General features: G+C 36.6%; 2 protein-coding genes across 2 annotated transcripts; both read right to left on the minus strand.

The window, feature by feature from the left end:
• Nucleotides 1–5275: 5275 nt before the first annotated feature.
• LOC142640172 (uncharacterized) lies at nucleotides 5276–6689 on the minus strand. Its single transcript, XM_075814261.1, has 3 exons — nucleotides 6299–6689; nucleotides 5817–6055; nucleotides 5276–5728 (listed from the first exon to the last, which is right to left on the minus strand). Exons 1-3 carry the CDS (start codon nucleotides 6687–6689, stop codon nucleotides 5276–5278), a joined length of 1083 nt encoding a protein of 360 aa, XP_075670376.1.
• An 8813-nt stretch (nucleotides 6690–15502) lies between these two features.
• LOC142640173 (uncharacterized) lies at nucleotides 15503–17394 on the minus strand. Its single transcript, XM_075814262.1, has 4 exons — nucleotides 17383–17394; nucleotides 17037–17268; nucleotides 16852–16934; nucleotides 15503–16693 (listed from the first exon to the last, which is right to left on the minus strand). Exons 1-4 carry the CDS (start codon nucleotides 17392–17394, stop codon nucleotides 15503–15505), a joined length of 1518 nt encoding a protein of 505 aa, XP_075670377.1.
• Between the last annotated feature and the right edge of the window lie 6725 nt (nucleotides 17395–24119).

Below are 24119 nucleotides of genomic sequence, written 5' to 3' on the forward strand. Positions count from 1 at the left end.
TTCCCCTTCTGTTACGTCTCTAGTATATGTTTGAGAAATCATCCAGTTCTTAAGACAATTGCTAGTTTCCATCTACAATAAAAATTCCCTAATAGACCGTTTTTAAAACGAACTCTTCAAGCAATCAAGATTACAATTTTCGATAGAATTTTCCTTTTACCAAAACCAACTACACTTGTTCCACACTTATGAATCATCTGTTAAAACCATACCCTCCCCAACACCTGAAGTCTCTCTTCGTGGACTCTCTCACCTTGTCCATATAACAAAAAAGGACTCTCTCTACTCTCTCTCTCTCTCTCACCGAAATTCTATATATATATATATATATATATATATATATATATATATATATATATATATATATATTGTTTCTTTGTTTAATTAACAATGTTACTAGATTTCTCCATCCTATGTCCTAATCCTTAAGATGAGCAATGCTAAAGCACAAAAATTGTAACTTCCTTTTTCACATCATATTGAGGTTAACAAATTGCAATACGTGCAACATGATTTTCATACGAACCAATCACGTCACACCAGTAATTAAGGGGAAAAAAAAGTCAGAACAAAGTTTTTTTTTTTTTCTTGAAAAGTAAAGATAGAAGAAGCCTTATATTCCCTCTCTTTCCATTACAATGATACTCTTGTTGGGATTTGAACTCTAGCCACTTTTATAACTTTCATAAAAGAACACAAGAAATGTCCCTACGCCATTGTCTCTAGAGGGCCATGTTACTGATGTCTTGCGGGTAAAGGAAAGTTATGGGGGTTGAACTATGAAGCCAGTAATTTAGATGTGGATTTGCCTTGGTGATAATAATAATCCTTAAAACAGACGAAATCATTGTATTATAAAAAGAGAAAAAAGAAGTAGAAGAAAAAGAGAGAAATGTCACAAATTAAATTATGAACACTTTCATCAATCCTAATAGAAGTCTACATGAGGTGCAATTCCTTCATAATGCGTGACAATTAGGCTATCCAAATCCGATCCGGTACCCGATAAACCAAGCGATCCAACAAGGATTGATTTAAGATTTGAACAAATCCATTTAATGCGATGGTTGACGGCGGAACGAGTAGTGGGTCTTTGCAAGAAAATTTGATTCCAACCAATCCTAGCAATCTCCATCATTAGATGTTGCCAATTTTCGCTGATATGATGGTTTCTTCACCATTTTCTGCGATATTTCGGTCAAATCTCGACTAGACTTGATGAGATTTTGATAGAGTTGAAGAGATCTCGAACTAATTTGATGAGATCTCAATAAAGTTGACATCTAAGTCGTTGAAATCGCTGTTCCTTTATGGCATGTTTGGGAGTTTGGAGAGGGAGGAGAGTAGAGGGGAGTAGAGGGGAGGGAAGTAGTGGGGAGGAGAGTAGAGGAGAATAATTACCCTCCATCTTGTTTGGATGTTTTTATAATTAGTAAGGGGAAGGGAGTAATTAGCCCTTCTCCTTGTTTTTAACATTGTAATTTTATAAATATAATAAGGGTAAATTAGGTAATTTACTTTATCAATAATTTTATGTGCTCTACTCTCCCTCCAAATCTCTCCAATTTGGGGGAATTAAAAATGAGGGGGTTGGAGGTAGTTGAAACCCCTTCAAACCCCTCCCCTTCCTTCCTTAAAAAACTCTCAAACAAGGTAATTGAATTACTCCCATTCCCTCTACTCTACTCCCCCTCCTTTGTTAAACATCCAAACAGGCCATTAGGGTTGACGTTAGGATTGTTGAAAGTTTTGTTGAAATTAATTTATTTATTTTTGATGATGTAAATAAGAACACAAAAAAATCCAATCATGAAGAACACAAACAATTTGCTATAAACAAAACAATTATAGAATTTGCACACAATACAACAAATAGAAATTTGTAAAATAAATGGAATTACTCACAAGTTGGATGCGTAAAGAATGAATGGTGTAAATCTGATCAAGATTACTATTTGACACTATTTCCTTAAGGCAAATTTTGCCCTCACAATCAGTGCTTTAAGTCTCTTGGACTTTTGTCTCCTAGGATACATTGATCACGACAAACAAAAGAAGCACAACAATTTGAATGCTACAACGAACAAAATGGTCTCTCTCTCCCTTTGATTATGAACATGAAATGCAAAACTAAAAATTTTCTAGAATAAATAAGGGATTCACTATTTATAATGGTGCAACATGAATAGACATATTGTTCTATAATAAAAGAATACTACACAATAAACATACATTTAGAAAAAATAATCCTAAGAGTATATAATGTCATAAATGTCCATTATCTTTCTGGAAAACACGGATTTTACCACTTAAACCATGTATAAGTGGGCCCTCTAGGAGTCAAATTCTTTTTCACTCCTTAAATAGTTTTAGGTAATGATAATCTCTTCATGGACGAGAACATGTTCCACTTTGGACCTCTGCATATGTGTCCCACTTTAAGTTTGGTTGAAAAATAGCCAACCAAACACTTGCTAAAACCCATCTTTCCAATAGATATTGTGTGTTAATATGATTATCATATATCATATATATTATATTAAAGGTGAAGCACAATCAAAATCTAAATTAGTTTTTAATTGTTGTATAATTTTGCACCATGTGTTCAGTTTAATCTTGTTAATTTTGAATCCAAGTGGCTCATCATAATACATAGTGCAAAATACGAGATGACCACTTTTTTTTTTGATAAACTTCAATAGCATTAAACATCAGAAGAAACAAAGGGTGGGTAATCCGCCTTACAAACAAACTCTATAACTAGTGGAAGATTACCATAACTGAAAGAAAAGGACCGAAGGGAGGTTAAAGCAAATTTAGCAACCTCATGAGCTGCTGCATTAGATAACCTCCTAACCCAACAAAACTAAACAAATGGAAAACAAGTAGAAATATAAAAGATGTTGCTGATATATGTACTAATACTCTAGTCCGGGGTGGAAGTAGGTGAGGATAGGGGGTCAAAACAGGCCTTAGCGTCTCCTTCAAAGATCACTTGAAGCCATTGCTCTCAGCTAGCTAGCTCAACTGCCCAAAGGAGGGCAGCGACTTCAGCTTGGAGTGAAGAGCAGATGGGAAGGCATCTACCCTAGGTTCTAATCACATCTCCCTTGTGGTTCCTGGCAATGACTCCAAGAGCAGTGTGAGAGTTGGAAATTGCTGCATTTACATTGACTTTAATCCAGCCCAAAGGAGGGGGGGGGGGGGGGGGTGGACCAAGGTGTGGGACATGCTGAAACGAAGTAAGGCCTCTTGTCTGCGAGGAGCTTGGAACACTCAAGGAATTTGTGTTGCACAGATTGGGTAGACTTGGGTATATCGACTTGAGCTTCTTGGTATAAAACCTGGTTCCCTAGGCTCCAAATCTCATCCACTACTAATGCCATATTTAAGGAGGCTAGCCATTGTTCGCTAGCAGGAAGTGATGAGCATGGGGGCTCCAATAATAGCCGGATAAGATCTTCATTAGTTTGAAGTCTATTGATGTCAGACGATATCCCCAGCAAGCCGAGAACCATATTGCTCTGGCAATGGGGCATTCAAAGAAGAGAGACACGCATGGCTCACTTGAGCTCTTACATAAGGTGCATGTGGAGTCAATGTGAATCAACCTAGTAAGTAAGTTTTCTTTGGTGGGGAGGCAGCCAGCTCTAATCCTCCAGAGAAGCAATTTGGTTCTCTCCGGCAACCTAGCCTTCCAAAGTTTCAACCAAGTCACAGAAGACTTGTTGGGACAAGATTCATGCTCAACTGCAGTCCTATAGACAGATTTGACAAAGAACTAACCCTTGGCATCTGGAATCCAAATAAGCTTATCTTGCTTGGGGATACGAGGAAGAGGCAATGACGGGATGGCATGAGCTGAGGCCGTGTCAAACACCTCTAGAATGAGCCTAGAATTCCAACAGTAAGATGAGGCATTGAAGAGCTGTGATACTGTAAGGGGATTTGGTTATGATGGTTAGCCTTAGGCGCTGGTTTGAAGCCTTGGAGAGTAGGAATCCAGGGATCAAACCAAACATTAATGGAAGAGCCATCACCAATTAGATAACAAGCTCTTTTCACAATCAGCTTTTTGGCATTTTCAATAGCTCTCCAAGTTAAGGATGCTGACTTGCAGGGGTCACTGTGCAGCCAGTCATGATTCACCTTATATTTTGCCCTCAAGATGTCCATACAAATGCTTTTCCTTTTGGATGCAACCATCCAAGCTGGCTTAGCAAGCAGTGTGGAGTTGAACTCTTTTGCTTTCTTGAAACCGAGGCCTCCTTAACAATTGGGAAGACATAATTTATCCCAAGCTTTCCAAGCTATGAATCTACTCTCTGAGGCTTTAGGTTTCTACCAAAACCTTATAGAAGTGGAGTCAAGCTTCTCGCAAATTTTAGAGGGGATGTTGAAGGTATAGATATGTAGTTTGGCAGGACTTGAGCTACTGAACGGATGAGTGTTGCCCTCCCAGCCCAAGACAAGCATTTACTTCTCCACCCTATTAATTTGGACTCCAGCTTCTCTACCAGGAATATGAAATTGTTAGAGGGGGCTTTAGATAAAAAAAAGGGGAGCTCCAAGGTAGACAACATCCATTTTGAGACTTCTCATGCCAAGAGCGTGCATGATTGCTCTTTTGATATTAGGCTGACTGTGTTTAGAGAAAAAGACCCCTGACTTGTTCCAATTGACACTCCGTCAAAACCAATCGCAATATTTTTCAACGCTTCTGATGAGACTGGCTGCGTCATGTCTAGTTGCCTTTGAAAAAAGCATGATGTCATCAGCATACATGATGTGGGTGATAGTTGGCCCTCCCTTGCTAGCTTTAACCCCATTTATATTTTCGAAACTGAATTCATGTTCAAGGATCCTAGACAAAATTTCTTGCCCAATAATGAAGAGGTAGGATGACAGCGGGTATCCTTGCCTTATCCCTCTAGTAGGCTTGAATTGCTAGGATTTTTCCCCATTCACTAGAACTTTGAAAGACACAAAAGAAATGCACTTTGCAATCCATTTGATAAACTTCCCATCAAATTCGGACTTTGCCAAAATAGCTTGTATGAAGCTCTAGTTAACCCTGTCATAAGCTTTTTGAAGATCTAACTTGATGGCCATAAAACCAACTTTCATCTTCCTCACTTTACAACTATGGAGCATTTCTTGGACGATGATTTGGTTTTCAGCAATCCATCTACTAGGAATGAACGCCGACTGACAAGGGGAGAGGAGCTTGTGTAGGAGAGGTCTTAGCATGGCGACTAACAACTTAGATATAATCTTATAAACCACGTTTCAAAGGTTGATAGGTCGAATTGTTGGTAGTAGAGGGATTAACTATTTTGGGAATGAGAACAATAAGGGAGTTGTTGACTTCCTTTGGCATGGTCCCAACCTCGAAGAAGGAGGTGACAACTTGAATCATAGTGTCGCCAACAATAGGCCAATACTTTTTGTAAAAAAGAGAAGGAAATCCATTGGGACCTGGCGCCTTTGTGTCATGCATATTAAATATAGTGGACTTAATCTCTTCTGGCATAAGAACTTTGCGCAGCAGCAAGTTCTCTGTCTTAGTGATACAAGGTGGGATTAGATTGTCAAGATCATTAAGGAATGAGACCTCTTCTTCCTCAAAGAGATCTTTGAATGTATTCAGGAAATGTTGTCTAATTTGGTTGGAACCAGTGACCCAAGTCCCGTCATCGTGCTTTATACCATCAATTCTATTTGTCTCCTACGGATAATGGTGGAGAGATGAAAAAACTAGGTGTTCTTGTCCCCTTCTTTAAGCCATAATCCCTTGACTTTTGTCTCCACAACACTTCACTTCTGATAAGCCATTCTGATAACTCAGTAATCAAGTCTCCTTCTATTATACCATTTTGCTCAGAGAATGGTTTATTTTGAACTTCTGCAATTTTACTCAGCAGCTCGTTGATGCTATTTTGACAGTGCCCAAATACCTCTTTATTCCATTTTGTAAGAGTATCTCTTGTGGCGTCTTGCTTTTTGCACAGCTTGACCATAGCAAAACCAGAAACATTTTCAATCCAAGCTTTCTCTACAACGGAATAGCATCCATTATCTCTCACCCAAGATGTCTCAAAACAGAAAGGTCTATGGGTGACGCTATCATCAGGATTGGTGTCGAGTATAATAGGAGTATGGTTAGCGTAAATAGCACTCAGGTGAGCTATGCTATCTCTTGGAAATGCCAATCTCCATGAAATGTTTGCGATACCTCTGTCAAGCCTTCTTTTGATTGCAGAGTTACTCCATCTACCTTTAGCCTATGTAAACTTACTCCCAGAACAACCTAAATCTATAGCTCCAAACTCAATAATAAGATCCTTAAGGTAATTGGTGGCTGAGGAGCCACCTTTGCTTCCTCCTAGAATCTCACTATCATTGGCAGTGAAATTAAAATCTCCTAGACAGTCCCAAGGTCCATGGTAGGATTCCAACAAGGCAGTAAGGTTCTTCCAAGCTTTTTTCTTTTTTGTAGCATAGGGAGGTCCGTAGAAGTCAACTAAAAGCCAATTGCAAATAGCATCAGATACCTCGACTGTGATTGGGTTTTCATTGAACTCGTTTTGGTGTAGAGAAACACCAATTTTCCAGATAACACAAATATCACCAGCAGACCCCTTTGCATCAACAACTAACATCTCAAAAAAACCAACAAACTTTACCATCTTTAGTTTCACACAAGATCGCATCGGGTTTGGACTCCTTTATTTGAGCCTTTAAGGCTTGAACTGTCGTGACACTGCAGATGCCACGACAGTTCCAACTGAAAGTCCTCGTGGAGAGGTTGGGGGCATGGTAAGGCCCTCCTCCTTGGCCATATGAACATTAGAAGAAAGAGTAGAACAATAATTGTTGATAGTAATAGGAGTATTATGGTGATCAACGAGGGGGGGGGGGGGGTTAAGAGACTCACTGTGTTTTTTTTTATTTGGCTGGAATTTTAGTTTTTAGTCTTTCTTCTAGGATGAAGTGCTCAAGTCTTGACTGGGGAACGGGAGTCGCTGACTTCGAATTAGAGTGCACTGCTACTAGAGCTTCGATTGACTTTTTTAATCTTTTAGCGAACATGACAATCTCTTATTTAGTGACTTTTCTTTTATGAGATGAGGTTTTGGCAGGGGTTGATTTTAGAGGGGGGACGGTAGAGTTTTCAGAGATTGGTGAATTTTGAGGTGCTGGGTCGGGGATATTTAGGGGTAAGTCTGGAGAAGGGTTCTCTAATGAGGTGCAAAGCGTGATTGATGTTGATGGGCTCTGAGTAATTGGAGGACATGGGCTAGGGGTGTGTGTTTGGGATGGGCTTAGAGTGATACTATGATTGGCGTTGTTTTTATTTGTTTCGGTGATGCAGGGTGGGCTGAATGTTGGGCCTGGAGGGGGCGTGGTTTTTCATTCACAATATTGGAGGGACCTAACGTGGATGAGAAATTTTCTCTGAACTTATCAACGGACTTATGGGTAGGAATAAAGGATAGGTGTCCTTGTGCTGCTGGATTGTGCTCATACACTGAGGGGGACACGATTGTGTCCTTGTGGTCATGTTTCTGTATGGCTCCAGTTGTCGTTACATGATCATGACTGATGTGGCAAGGGTGTACATTCAAAATTTTCTGGCCGGCCTGGGTTTGTCTTGCCTAAGATTGGTGGGCTCTGAAGCCAGCATGTTGGCTTGAACATGACTCCATAGGGTCTTGGTGGGGAGAACTTGGGAGAGTGAATGTACCATAGGGAATGCCATTGTTCTCTACTCTTAGCCACGGGCCAACGGCGGCAAAGAGATGCCCAAATGGGTTACGAAGCCAGAAGATATCCTCTTGACAGCTCTAAAGCTCATGACCAATAATCCCACAATGAAAGCATATGTCGGCTAATTTTTCATATTTTAAAGCGATCCAAAGGTTAGGGAGATTATGTTTGGGAAGAAAAAAAATCTGGTACTAACGGACTAGCCACCTCCAACTCCACTTGGATGTGAATGAACCTTTTCCACGCATTGCCGTCGTCGCTTGCAAAGTCCAACTCTAACACCTTACCAACTATGGCTCCGATCTTGTGGAGGTTGCTCTTGGATTTCCAAAGATCTGGAAGCTTGTGGACTTGGACCCAAAAAGACCGAAGTGAAAAATGACACTTCTTTCCAAGTTAAAGCTGGGTTCCATTGTTTCAAGATCAGGTGCCCACCTCGGATAGAACAAGGCCTTCAAAGGAAGGCTTTTTGGAGGTCCTCCTAGTGTTGGAACGAAAACATGAAGATGTTCTTGTCTATCCTCTTGACTTTGAGAAGGAAAGTGGGTCTCCAAGCCCTTTGGACGACGTCATTAATGACGGAAAAGCTTATGGGTTTTGAAGTGACTAGCTTGCCAAGTAGTAGATATTCTGGAGGTTTTAGGTCCACTGGGTTTGGAGGGAGCTCTAGGCAAGCATCTTGGCAGGAGATGCTTTCGGTACGAGTCACTAGGTCTGAGACCTCCATAATGAGAACGACTTGGATCTCAGGGGAAAATCCAAGATGGGTTGAAATGGGGGGAGGATAGCAGATAAAGCATGGTTAGGACAAGATAATGGTAGAGATGAGCGGGGGTAGATGCTAGTGAAGGATAGATACAGATGGGAAGGGTGAGAGATCGATGAAATGAGAAAGAAAGAGACTAGCTCTGGTTAAGGTTAGGGAGAGAGGTGCCACAAGAAAGAGAGCACGGGGAAAAAAATCTCTTATAGATTACATACAAGGATTTTCTATGTGCAAGCATGGGTTACAACATAGTACTGTTAATAACAATACACATAAACATAAACAAAAGCATAAAAATAAAATAATAATGCATATCAACATAATATTAAAACTAATAATGATGAAAATTATGATGATAATACTTCTTGATTGTGATTTTGTTTTCCAAGCAATACCCTTAACCTTAAGCCTTCATTATTAATTTTTTTTTTACCAATAATTATCGGTTGGCAAGGGTTCATCCAAATGTGGATACTTAAATTATTTTATTGTCATGCATTTTTGGCTTTAATAATTTGGACTTGAAATTGTAAATCCAACAAATGTGCTTGGCTGCGACAAATCCACTAAAATGTATCAAGACCAGAATTGGATAAGATAAAATATACACTATTGTAGTTATGTGATATTATATATATATTGTCAAACCCTTCAATTTGAATTAGCAAAGTAATGTCTCATTGCATAATATGGATTTCAAACATTCATGATCTAGTCAAAACCTATTTGACTAGGTTGTGGAAGCAACGAGATTTAAAATAAGTTGCTACCAGTAGTCATAAGACTAAAATAGGAGCAAGACTAGTAGACCATTGATGGTAACTCGGAATTAACTCCAACCTCTTTCGACCATGACAATATATTAATTTGTATTTGGTTTGAACCTAAGCTAACTATATATTGTATGAATAAGTTAGGAATATGTTGCTTGTGCCTATACCAACACGATTAGATTGGCTACTTTGAAACTAGTATAATTTCCCATTATGATGGATTCATATGAAGGTGTGGTCATGTCAAATAAATGGGTTAGGGTCACTAAGAAAGAACAACGAGGAGGGTAAAGAAAAAAAAAGTGAAATGAATATAATAACATTTGATTAGAAACTAATTTTTTTTACCCTCAAATAATCATGAAATCAAGATGACAAGATTTGAACTTGTCAGATCTAACTAGTGAGAGTATGGTAATAATGGGAAGAAATTAAAATTAACAACCAAAAACAAATTCCCTTCACACCATGCATCTAATTTTAACTTTCAAGTACTTGTAGTTTGATAAAAATTCAAAATTGAAATTTAAGAAAACTAAGAAAAAACATTTTGTTTTAAACTAAGACACATAAAAAAATGGACTTGGTTCACTGGACCCGATTAGATGGTAACATATGTCCAAAAGTGAACATGTGTCACCATCTTAATGGGTCTAGTGCTACTGGATACTGGACCCAACCCTGACCCAAAAGAAGAGGAAGAAGAAGAGAATTAAATTGAACTATTTTCTTCTACTTACACTTGGACGGATTCTAGCAGACCATCACTAATGAATGCATTTTAAGGGCCATAAAGCTATCAATAACAATACACATAAACATGAACAAGATAACTATAAACATTAACATAAGTTTAAAACTAATATTGATAATGATGCTTCTTGAATGTGATTGTGTTTTTCAAGCAATACCCGTAAGCCGCAATCCAAGTGGTGTTTCCAATAAAAATGAGGGGAAATTACACTTTGCCACCCTAAACTATGCACTAGATTATACTTTGCACCCTAAATTATCTGATTGCACACTTTGCACCTTAAATTATCACACTTATCACGCTTTGCACCCCGGTATTATTTTTGCTGTTATATTTAACAGAATCTTGTTGCATGTGACAAGCACATTCTTCTTGCTTAGGTGGAATAAAGTTAAAAGATTGAAATAACCTTCCTCAAAATCAATTAAAACAAAACCCAAAGAATGAACAATCTCTTTCTCCTCTCCCAAACCCACGACACCTCTCAACTTTGAACAATCTCTTCCCGACCCTTGAAGCTCCAGCATCGGCCCTTGACACTTCAGCAGCTTCGCCGCTCCCATTCTCCGCCGACCCTTTTCAGTTTCACAGGTACCCAAGATTCGTCCCCCTTCATCTGTGAACGATCACTTCCTTTTAATTTTATTTTATTTTGTTTTCCATTTTCTCTGTTCTGTGTTGTGAATGTTTGGCCGGATCCTGCAACTGCCTGTATTGAGTGCTTCTTCACGAGACAGATTGGTTTGGAAATGAAAAACAATCCAAAAAGAAAATGAAAAGGATTTCGCGGGTAACTGTTCTGCATAGAGGTCAGCCCGTGGGTCCCAAAAAATTGAGTTTTTTTTTGTTGTTGTTGTTGAGTTTTTAGGCAAAAAAACTGAAGTGGGTTCCCTTTGCAATTTGTGGAATTCAAAGCATTTATGTGTTGTGATCTGTATGTGATAACAATCTTGTTGAACAAATGTTTGAAGAAGTCAGAGGCGCCCTCCTCTAGCCAAACATGAAATTTAGTTTTTATTATTATGTTTTTTTATATTATTTATTTGGTGGTGGTGGCCCTGGTATTAAAATAGTGTTTCTCATTTCATTTCCACTTTAAGAAGAAGAATCTGATAAATTCATTAGAAACAATCACCAAAATCGTTATAAGGAGAGAACGATAAAAAAAAAAAAAAATCAGTCAAGAATTACATCTGGGCATTTTGAACTTTGTGTTTCTCAAAATCACGTGTATTTTGATTTTGCTAACTTGTAATAGAAGATTTGAACTTTGTCAATAGCCAAGGAAGATATGAGAGAAACTCTGAGATTTGTGTGATTTTTTTTTTTTTTTTAGAGACAGTGCAAATGAAGTTGTGTGGAATCTGGGGAAGAGGATGGCCCCACGTGAGATAGAGGGAGATGTGGAAAAATTTGGGTTTTGTTTTAATTGATTTTGAGGAAGGGTGTTTTAGTCTTTTAACTTTATTCCACCTAAGCAAGAAGCATGTACTTGTTACATGCAACAAGATTCTGTTAAATATAACAGCAAAAATAACACCGGGGTGCAAAGCGTGATAAATGTGATAGTTTAGGGTGCAAAGTGTGCAATCGAATAGTTTAGGGTGCAAAGTGTAATCTAGTGCATAGTTTAGGATGACAAAGTGTAATTTCCTCTAAAAATGAAATATGAAAATTCGATATGACATAAATATATCCAGTGAAATGCATCAAGAATGAAATTGCAATGATATAATATGCATGATTGTAGTAATGGGATATTTTAGAGATTTTTTTTTCTACCAATTCAATTAAAAACGAAATTGGTGATTAATACTCATTTTCTCGTTTAAATGAATCAAACCTTCTGCTTAGGGTGTAGAAGCAATGGGATTTGAAATAACACTCGAAAAAAAAAATTGCGAATTCATTATAAAATTTGTACAATGCCAGTTTTATGAATGGCCTCCTAAAGCTAAAATTTTCAAGTAAATGATAGTTGGAAGAATCCCCTCCAACTACATTGGTGTTGACAGGTCCGGATCGCCTGGGCGAGCAGACAATGTACCCTTTAGTGGGGGTTGATGCTTACTAGTATATATATTTATGTCTATTTGGCAACAATATTTTTCCTAAGATGACATTTTGACAAACTTTCAACAAAAAGTTACATCCAAATGCAATGGTGGTAGAATTTAGGTCATGAAGCATTACTTTCAAGCTTCTATTCCTTTAACTTTGAAATTTTTTTATGAATATTTTAAAGCAATTTTCTTTCCCCAAATGATAAAAGGGTACTTAGCCAGTATATGAATTTAGGATACAAAAATCAATAAAAGAACAAAATGATAAAGGGGGTAATGGAAATCAAAGAACTGGGAATCCATGACAACTATGGAAACTGGTTTGTTCCATTAGTATTGGCCTTGAGATTCATCACCAGTTGCTCATGCTGGTCCTCAACCTTGGCATTTTTTAGACTCAAATGCAAGTAGCGCTCACTTAAGTCTCTCAACTCAGCCTCTAGTAATGATTTCTTTTGCTCACATTCCTGTTTATTTGCTACTGGATCTTGGCCTGTCAACTTCTCTGGAGTATCCAAATATCGATTTTGTCCCTCAGATGATAAACTGAACACAAAGAAGCAGTAACAGAAGTGGTTAGCAACTTAGAATCACTGCATATGGAGAATATGGGAATAGTTTTATTTTCTTCATTAACATCAGTTTTGTATTTGCCACCAAGTATGTGACTTTTGTGCCAAGGTATGTGTCTTATATCTTATAGAGATGTAGTATGTTCTTGGAGTTGCAAATGAGGCTAGCTATTTGAGAACAACATTTGGATGGTTTTTCTAGGCAGGACATTAATTAGAATGGTCTGGGAAGTATGTACAACCATGTCTCAGTAAGATTTTGATATTCTGGCTTGAAACAATTAAATAATAACAGATACACTCAAGTCATTTGATTCTGTAATTTCATTGGCTCTTAGCTTAAAAATATTTTGGTGGAAGCCTTAGAATGAGGAAGGAAGGTTCTTAGCTTTAGAGGCGTGGAGTGCTCTTTACCAACCAAAAAAGAATGGAGGTATTGACTTATGGAGGTTTATTGTGAAAATTAAAGAGGACAATGTAAAATTGTAGAAGATGAGGAAGCGAAAGCAATTAGATAAGAAAGAAAAGAACAAACGTGGTTCAGCCTAATGACCTTCCACCACACCAACAAAGGCCAAAAGACTACATCTTAAATTTCTTAATTTTATAACACAATGCAATAGAACCCATAGTTACAATGGGAGTTACAAAATGTGAAAATAGGTCAACTATCAATTAATTAGATGGATATTTTGATTTTGAATTTCTATCAATCTATAAGAGTTGATAGTTTTTGGGTATAAAAATGAGAATCAATTCATGAACTTGTACAGCACATCAGATCAGAGCAGCCTAAAGATCAATTGTAACACAGTTGTGACATCGTCACACTCTGTCTTAGCTAGATTAATTAGAGATAGCTTGGGAACCATGCTGTATGCTGCATCTAAAAATTAGCAAGCTACTAAGCCAGAGATAGTGGAAGCAGAAGCAACTGGGCTATGATCACTAATAAGCAAAAAGGAAGCCACAATGTTACCATAGGAGGAGACTCTAAATTGTGTTTTGATTCTATCCAAGGAAAAAGAATGAAGTAGAGCTGGAAAGTCACTACAATTATCTCAGAAGTGTTATTAATTAGCTCAGGAGTGTCATAGGTTCAGTTTGGACTGGGTGCATAGGGAGGTCAATAAAGCGCCACATGTATCAAGCCAATGGGTTATGGGCACTTAGAAATTCTTTTGTGGGATGTAAAAATATTAATGTAGCTCTTCCAAGTCTCAGTAAAGTTATACTGGAGGATGCTTGACTGATGTAAATAGTTGAAAACTCAAAACTTTCAAGGAACTACATCTATATGTGAGAAATGGAAACTCAAATATTCAATTGCTACTTGTCTGTCTTACTTTGGAAAACAATAACAATTGGTACATTTATATACAGAAATATACCATTGTATCTACCTCTTAAGCTGAGTTTTATTATACATTTCACTTTCCCTCATAACCTGAGAGGGTTCATTCTCAAGAAACCAGATGTTTGTTGCAGGATAAATTCCTATAAATTGAGAACTTCCAGCAAGAGTATGACAAAGTTGTTTTTTATCAAAATCAATTGAAAAGAACTCCCCCTATAGATAGATTAATCTTGTCAACCACATTCCCATCTAATAGATTAATGAATAGGAAAAAAGGGGCACTGAGAGACGGGGACAATAACCTGTGTTTCATCTTGTCCTGTGCCGAGACCATATGGAAGGATAATTTTATTGGTTTCTGCATACCGTTCTCACTGAATTGTTTATTGTTTTTATCTCCCTCTTTCTTTCATTTTAGAAGCTGAAGTTACAGAGACAGAAAACCTGCCTTGTATTAATTCTAATGACATAAAATATATGATACAGGAAAACAACTTATACATACCAGTGAAAGGCTAGATTTATCTTGGACATAAGTACTTGCGACTTTGGGTTCAGCATAAGGAGGAACACATGCATTGGTGGGCTTGTTTTGGTCCTCTTTTACCTCTTTCTTTTGTATCAGCTCATCTTCAAGAGCTTGAGCTCTTTTTAGGCATTCATGTTTTTCCTCCTCAAGATATCTTATTTTTCTCTGAAATTGGATATTTACTCTTCTAATTCGGGCAAGCTCATTTTTCAGCTCAGCATCCTTGGCACATAATGCTTCTTTTGCAGTTAAATCCCATTCCAGTCGCAAAATCTTTTCCTCAAGAGCAACTTTACTACATTTGCAGTCCTCTGATTCAGATGAAACATTCTGCAAGCTACAGATTTTTTGAATATATGAGTTCCTCTCAGCCTTCAGTTCTACATAATCTCCAGATCATATCTGATGTGAAGCTTCCAGTCTTTCATTTCAAATTTGGCCTCAGCGAGTGCTCTCTTAAGAGCCAAAACTTCATCCTCCTGTTTTTCTGTAATTGGACCTCAAGGCTGGAAATATCATCTACTAGCTGTAGCCTCTTGAATTCAGAAGATCTACGTTCAAGCTCAAGCCCTCTAATGATGCTTTTTAGCTTCTCTTCATTAGATTTAACATCTTCCAACAACCTTAGCATCTTTTCACGATGAAGCCTCAGAAGTTCCTGGTTTTGCTGCTGGCTGTGAGCTCACTTATAAGCTTTTGCACCTTTGTTTCAGATTCCATTTGGAGAATATCAAGTTTGTTTTCATATAATCTAACTTTTCCTTGGACTTCTTGAAGAGCAGCCTCAAGCATTGCTTTATCAGCACGTAAATAACACACTTCATTTACAGCTTCTGAAGTTGTACTGTTCTTTACCATAGATATCTGTTCAGTGAGGCATGCAACCTGCCTTTTCAGATCCTTCACTTCACCTGTTCTCTAATACATTTGATTTAAGAGGCTTTCTTCGAGAAAAATTTTCTTTTTCTGTTTTTTGTTCTCACAGACGAGTACATCTAGTTCTGAATTCATGGCCTTTTCTTTTATGGCAACTTCTTCAAGCATTAAAGAAAAATTTGCTTCCAAAGCTTCAACTTTATTTAACAAATCAGGAAAAACCTTCCCTGATTCCCGTAGTTCCGCTTCCAAGACTGCACAGTACTTTTTTAATTCCATGTTTTTCTTCCTTAGCTCTCCATTTGATTTCTGAAGCGAACAACACTCTTTACTTAGACTTTCAGTCATCGATTCTAACTTTAGATTCACTAATTTCAGATACTCACACTCTTCTTGAGCTTCTGACCACCGCTTATGCATGTTATGCGACTTCTGTTTCATATCAACTTTTTGTGCCTCTATTTGAGTTTCCAAACTTCTAATCTCATCCTGGAGATGGATAGTACCAGGTTCTAATTTATGCATTACCAGACGACTTGACTCCCTCTCATCAGTCAAACATCTTAATACAGCTTCCAAGCCAAATATTCGTTCTGATAACAGTACATTTTCCATTTCTAGTTCAGACAAGTGGACTTTCAAGTCATGCCAGACGCTCTCTAGCTCTGGTAATTTCCTTTCAACAATATTGCTGGCTGAAACCTGGAAATCGATACAACTATTGAGCATCATCAAATCATTCTCCAAACCATCCAAGAATTTAGAAGGAATAATACTTTCTCTATGCAAAATTTTTATACATTCTTCCAATTGGCTTTTCTCTTCCTTAAGACTAGCAAACTGAGTTTCCAACTGCCTTTCACAATATCTTAGAGCCTGGACTTGTTCTTTCTTCAGCGTTTTGTCTGCCTTAAGCTTCTCTACCTCAGAGGTTACTTCCAACAATTTCTTACTCAGATTTATCACTTCAGAAGCACTTGCCAATCTTGATCTGACCTCTTCTTCACTACATTGGAGTTCATCCTCACAAAAAGTAACTTTTGATTCGAATAAACTTTTCAACTGGATAAAAATCATGAAATTGCTTAATATCGCCTCTGTTTGGTCCTTTTGGGTGATTGAATTTGTACTTCTCATAAGTTCTGAACCATCGAATCCATATTTAAATTTAGCATATTCTGATGAGTAAAGAGAAAGCTGTTGGTTCTTTTTGCTGGCAACAGAAAATTGAAGCTGTTTATAAAAGTCAGATAATATTTTAGACATTTCTTGGGCTGCAAGTAAATTAGAAAGCTTTCCCTTTGTACAGACTACTGCAAGTTGGACGCTACTCTCAGTTTCCTTCCTGGGCAACAGTCTAACTGTCGTTACGGTGCTGAAATCTCAATTACCTGATCTTCTGTTCTGGAAGGACATTGACTAATTTTACCATCAAGATCATGATCTTTGTCCATGGAAGCATGATTGACCAGGTCTGCACATTTATAGTCAAGATCTGTTTGTTGAATCTGTTATTGGTAGACAGAAAGTTCTTTGACAAGGATTTCCTTCGTCTTCAGCTCCTCTTCAGGCTTACCTGTTTGGAATTTCAGTTTACTTTCTTTAGAGGCAGGAGAAACATCATAATTTGCATCCTCACCTAATGATGGATTAGAAGAGTTAGCAAATGCCTGAGGATCCTTTCTTGATACCATGAGCTGAAATTGAAGTCCCAGGTTTTCACCTGTAAGCTCAATGTAATATGTCTCGAGCTTCTGCACCCTCTGCTTCAAAGCCTCAATCAATTTCTTAGATAAGGGTGCTATCACCTACATTTGTGAAATCCAGTTCCCTTGAACCCTAAGCATCAAGAGCTTCAGATAGTTTTGCTTCCAAAATAGTGATTTCTTCCTCTTTTTTGGCTAATCTACCCTCCATTCTACCTCACACTCCATTAGGATTAGAGTCTTAATATACCTCGTTCAGTCTCTATCTCACGGTCTTTCACCTCCAGACTTCTCTCCAGATTTTGGATGGTACTTTCTAAGTTCTTTTGCCATTCCTGCAACTGTTGTAACTGAACTCTAAAATCCCATTTTCCTCTGATTCAACAGTACTACTTCTCAGATTTGATTCAAAATAGGCCTTTCTCATCTCCTTGGCTAAAAATTTCTTGCTAGAGCTGCCCTGGTTTTTGTCAATATTCTTTTCTATATCTTCAGAATTTGACTTAGCCATTAGCAGATCATTGATCTCTATTTTCTGTTTTTCTATGGCATCTTCCAGCTCCTGAAGAACAGGAACAAGGTCAATGTTAAGACTCCTGGGTTTTTCTTAGCTGAAAGGCTATTATGGCATTTGTTTCTTTCTGATACTTCAGCTCATCTTTCAGCTCCTTTTGAATATGATCTATATCTTTAGCTTGAAACTTCAGTTTTTCAATTTCCTGCTTCAAGGTATCACATTCAGTTTGTGAAGCCGCAAGCTGCACTTCAAGACTTGCCTGGTGCTTTGACTGATAAGATAATTCCTTTTGCAATATTTCCAAATTAATCATTAGCTTTTGAGAATTCTGCAACAGCAATGTGGCAGCATCCATAAGGTCTTTAGATGAAGAAGAATTCTGCAACAGCAATGTGGCAGCAGCATTTGAATCTTGAATAAAGTCTTCTCTTTGTTTATGAAAATGGTTTCCTGAACTTGAGACCCTTGAAATAAAGGATGAGTTATTTGATCTTGAAGAATTGCTGAAAGAATGAGAGCTACGAGAACCATCTTGAGAGCCAGTTGAATCTTGTCTTCCAATCAGATCCTTTGTGACCCCATTTAAATTACATTGAGGGGGAGAATTTTCTCTGCCAACTGAACCCTCCATGGAGTCAATGCTATGATGTGAAGCTGATTTTGAGAAACTTATTTCCTGTAGAAGTAGCAACAAGAGAAGACTTTGTAAGTCATAAATGTTAGAATAATTGTTAACTGGTTAAGTGATTAAATTCATCATTTTCTAATAGTTTAGGCTTTTTGGGACAAGTGGTAGTTTGTCATGGTATTAGAGTAGGTGGCTCTTAGTTCAAACCCTATCTTTGCTCTACCTCTTATTCAAAAGGTTACAAATCAAACCTATTGGGATAAGTGGTAGTTTATCAATAAGAGGTCTTAAGATCAGTACTTGTAATGGAATGGGGCTAATAGTGAGCTATTAGAGGGCAGATATTAGAATCAGTTGAAAAAAGAAACCTAGTCAATAAATGCTGCCTTATTATAACAAGAATTTTTTCCATCAGTCCTTAAAAGCTTAAAAAATGAAATGCAGAAACCCTCAAAACATATAAAGATAAACACTAATGTAGGGTCAATTGAAAGAAATGATAATACAGTCATGTTCTGATTGCACAAGAAAAAGTTAACAATATCAAGTCTATACACAACAGTAATACAACTCATTGTGAAAGCAAGGTGACCACACCTTGCTATAATGTTCCCCTATATGATAGGTGCTGCAGTGTCCAAGAATTGGCTAGATGATGATCCAACACTCCTGGTGAGGGTACTATCAGAAACATCTGATTTGTTGTCTGTCTTCGTAGTCATCAATCATTTCCTCCTTGCATGAATTTGCTTCTTTCCATTGCACATCCCTTTGAAAATAAAATATTTAAATAAAGAACTAAGAGCATTTCAAGACCAAGAGAGCACAAAGATTCTCATTGGACTACAAACCTTAGCCTTGTTTTTGGTGTTAGGCACTGAATTTTAACCTGCAGTTCAGTGAGGTGATCAAAAGGCTTGCACTAGATATTGAGATTAAAGACAAGATCTTTGTGTCTCAAAATCAAAGAATCAGTAGTTGACTGATGCAATTATAAATGTGATTGTGTACACAAATTAGTTATTTTTTATTTTTTTGCTATTTTACAAAAGAGAGAAAGGAAGCTAAATGTGGCATTGTGGATACAATTTTTAATTGAAGCTACTTACTTGTATTTTTGTCCCATGGTTGCATTTTTTCAGTGGCAATGAAACCGGAATAGAGGATCCTAAATTCATGTAGCTGATCAAATTTATTGTAGCCTCTCCAAGGGTACCAAACCTAGCTGATCCCTACAAATGGTAATGTCATTTAAGTTTAGTTTGTTGCTTAATTTACACAAAATCAGTTCGATAACAAGAAACAAGCTTTCTAAGTGACAGACATCTTACCATGGCAACAACAAGTTTAACAAGGCATTCTTCAATATGAATTGAAAAATCATCTGGTGAAATCCAAATAGATTCCGACAGAGCCTCCTCCTATTGAAAATTTCCATTCCGAACTGATGCCTTCCCTGACTTGGTTATGGTTCTTCCAGTTTCCACAGAAATAATAGACAAAAATAGCTTATCCCATCCTTGTGGCACCTGCAATTGCATAGTAACAAACAGAAATATTAAGAAAATTTGTACACAATTTGCTCAAAGCCCAATGATAGTACCACTAACTTTAACTTCGATGGACCATCAGAGTTCTAATAACAAATTGCACACCCCAATATATAGCGACATGCATTTACAAAACCACAATGAATTTTTAGGATTAAAAAATAAAAACTAAGCATATACGTATAACCTATGTGAAAAATCTTAGATTTTTTTTTACCACAACATTCTAATTAACGGATTAATTGTTGCTTTAGCCTACAGTTAACAATTTATCAAATATCAATACCCCAATAATAAGGTAAAAATGGCCAAACATCATTTTTTTTTGAAAATATTTTGCAATCTACCACTGTTTGCAAAATACTTAGCAATCTACCATTTTTTTGAAACTCGATTTTGTAGAAATTGAGTTTTTCATGGTATTCTCGCGAGTTCCATGAACTTGAGTACCATAAAAAAATTTTGAAATTTTTTGATGTAACTTGAGTTCATGGAACTCGAGTTCCATGAACTCTAATTACTTCAAAAACTTTTTAAAAAAATTTCATGGTACTCGAGTTCCATAAACTCAAGTACCATGGAAAAATCAATTTTCACAAAATTAAGTTTCAAAAAAGTGGTAAATTACTAAATATTTCACAAACAGTAGTAAATTCATACATATTTTTTCTAACAGTGATATATGACCATTTTGACCCCAATAATAATCATCATAATCCAAAACAACATAAAGTAATTAAAGAACACAAGGGTTTTGGTGCCAAGGTGAAAAACTTTTACAAGACTGTTTAAAAGAAAAACCACTCAGAGGTACCCATAGGAAAATTTACTATAGAAGAAACAGTTACAATCAATCTATCCTCACAAAACCTTTGTAGACTAGACTAGACTTGTAATCTTAGCAAGCAACCCGTTGCCTCCTACCATTGTGACTCCGCAACTCTGGAATTCTTTTATAGAACTTCCTCCATGAACGAACTCGTCCGCATCAACCTGGTATCATGGTGCTCCAAATAACTCTTTGGAAGGTTTCTACCATTGAACTCACTGGTAGAGGTTTTACCGTTTTAGAATCTCTACAGTTTGAAGGAATATCTCACGGTGTGAAACTCAAAATAAGCTTACAAAGAAAGAATCAAAGATAAATTCTCAGTGAGAGGTTTCTTGTTAGTTTAGGCTCAAGGAATTAACCTCTTGGAAATAGCACAATCGTGACAACTTTAAATGATTATATCTCATTCATTTAAAATCCAAATTGGGTGAATTTTATGTCTATTTTGAATCTCTAGATGTCTACTTTTCAATGAAATAATTTTTACTCAAAAATTAGTTAAGGTGTAAAAGATATGGGCAATAGAGCATCTACTCATTATCTTTGAGCATATCAAAACCTTGTTTTCTTTTAGCAGCTTATAAACTAGACTCCACCCTAATACAATTCTATTGATACGCGCGGCCAAATTTTGATATGTTTTGGCACTAGGATTTTCTAACACATCTATGAACCCTAAGAGGCTATGACTATGTATGCATGTGGAGGAATTAATGGCATTCCAAGATGAAGAAGAAAAAAACATTCGAAGCTAAATTCGACAATGAGACAGAAAATATGACAACATTGCTACAAAGGTATGCAAGAGGAAGGAAAAAACACAGCAAGAGAGCCAGAGAGAGACCTGAATAGCCTGAATGTCAGTGAAGTTGAACTCCAGTCTCTCCCATTAGTTCTCTGGCTTGTGTTTATAACATTTTCTCCTTTCCTTTCATATCATTCAACTCCTTCGCAGTTTCAATGAAATATTCTTCATCACTGCCACAAACAGAAATACTTGTCATATACATGCTTATACCTCGTGCACAGAGAGAGAGAGAGAGAGAGAGAGAGAGAGAGAGTGAGTGAGTGAACATGGCTGTTGGTGCTGGTTAAGTTGACTTGGGCTCGTTTTCTTTTCATGAATAGTGAATACATACACCTGCAGACCTGCTATTTAGTATGTACCTTCTTTCTGCTCTATTGTTATATGGGAAAATTCTATCACAAATGTACACACGTAGTCCACACTCAAAAAAAAAAAAAAAACCAAGAAAAAACGTGACTTCTTTCGAAGAAATAAATAGTTCTCCTGATATATATATATATATATATATATATATATATATATATATATATATATATATATATATATATAATTTCTCCCTTTGTATTTTCTATTAATCTTGTTAGACTTTGACACACTTTAACTCATGCTCAATGTATAAGGTCAGGCTGACTCATAACAATCATAACCAAATTAATAAATTTGATCACAGCATCTTCTTAGCAAATAAAAAGGAAAGTCAATATTGTTCTCTCTCTCTCTCTCTCTCTCTTTCTTTTTGGTATGGACATAACACCTATATATAGTCTATATTACAACAGTTTCACGAGTTTACAAATGACTTAGATTAGTTGTAGAAAAGAGGGCTTCAAATTTTTTTTTAGAAAAGTACCGTTTGGTTCAATGTGATGTGGAATGCGCTCATTTTATTCACCAATCCATAGTGTTGGACTGCTTTTTCTTACAAAACTTTTTTCAAGTTTTAAAATTTTCAATCAGTAAACTTTTTTACAAAACCCCGTGGGTTTCAAGCTTGTTAAAATATTGCTCATAGTTTGAAAACGTAAAATCATCAGTCCAAAGCTAAGTTACAAATATGAACCGCAGGTGAACTAGTAGTCTAGTATCACTAAAGACAAGAAAATTTGGGAAAAAAAAAGTACCGAAAGTAACTTCATTTTAAAAAATCTATAAGCACTCTTCACTAAACCACTAGAAAAAATATATTTTGAAGTAAAGTTTGCCTTGCCATATTTCTTCCACTTCTTCAAGTTCACTCAGAGAGAGAGAGAGAGAGAGGCCTTGGGAAACAAAAAAGCATTAATAAGAAGAAAATAAACATGCCATTTCTTGCTTGCGTATAGAGACTAGTGCACCTAAAACCTTAATCTTAATTACGTTATTAAAAAACAAACATGCATGCAGTCTAATAAATTTTTATGGTTATATCACTCTTGCACTTTGGTGCGGTGGTCATTTTACAAATATAAATACTTGTGAGTTGTGGAGGGCAAGGATTGAGGTTTAAGTCCCCAGAAAGGAGCTTCACACACATATACACTTAGATTAGGCTAGAGTAGAAATTCTATCTTGTATCAATTATTTATTTATTTTTATTGTTATCTATAAGAGAGGAAAAGTCATTATTGGAAACCAAAAAAAAAAGAAAAACACCTGGTTTTATATTTACCATTTCTGAGAAGCTATAATGGTCACATATCATTAGAAAAAGTCAATATTCAAAAGCGAGTAATTAAAGGCCACCACGAGATTATTATTTTTAACTCCTCAGGTTTTTTCCATTGAAGAGTTCATTGCTGTCTACAACTAAGAGGTGCTCTGTTCATAAAAAAAAAAAAAAAGAGAAAAAGAAAGAAAAGAAAAAGTGTTTATAATAGATCATCAATTAATTTTAATTTTTAAGGTCATATATACGACCTCTCAGCTTCATAGGTAAAGAATGGCTCATATAAATCCAATAAAATATACTACTAGGAATGTGTGTGTGAGAACATTAAAAAGGCAACATAATTGCAGGCAGAAAATGTATGTAAACAACAACTACACATTTTACGAGGAGAGGAATACCAAATGCAGGGTTAGTGTCTAGAGTACAGTTGTAACTAGTCTCATTGATATATATATATTTGAGAAATAATATGTTTATAATATTGTTACAATATTTTTATAACAAATTTTAAGTGGCTGGTTGTTATTAGTTGTTATTGTTGAGACAAAAAAATAATCTTAAGCTGAGTTTGGATTCAGCTTATTGTGGCCACGTTTTGAGTTTTGCGTTTTGTAGCTTTTTTTTTTTTTTTTTTTCAACGCGCATGAACAGTAACCGGTACTGTTCATGCACGTTATTTCACTGTGCAGGAGACCAATTTCACTGTTTACGCACTGTAGCTGCACTGTTCACGCACTGTTCATGGGACCCACAAGCACTTATTCAGAAAAAAATATTAAAAATGGGTCCCACAGCACTATTCACACATTTAAAAATTATTTTGCTACAGTGTTTTCAGTTTTCAGTTTTCAGTTTTCAGCAATAAGCTCTATCCAAACGGACCCTTAGTATTAGGTCCAAATTTGAATCAATAACAATTAACCACCTATGATTTGTTGTGAAAATGTTGTAAAAATATTGTAGACGTAGT

This window comes from Castanea sativa, chromosome 6, assembly GCF_040712315.1.
Source record: "Castanea sativa cultivar Marrone di Chiusa Pesio chromosome 6, ASM4071231v1".
NCBI classification, from domain to species: domain Eukaryota; kingdom Viridiplantae; phylum Streptophyta; class Magnoliopsida; order Fagales; family Fagaceae; genus Castanea; species Castanea sativa.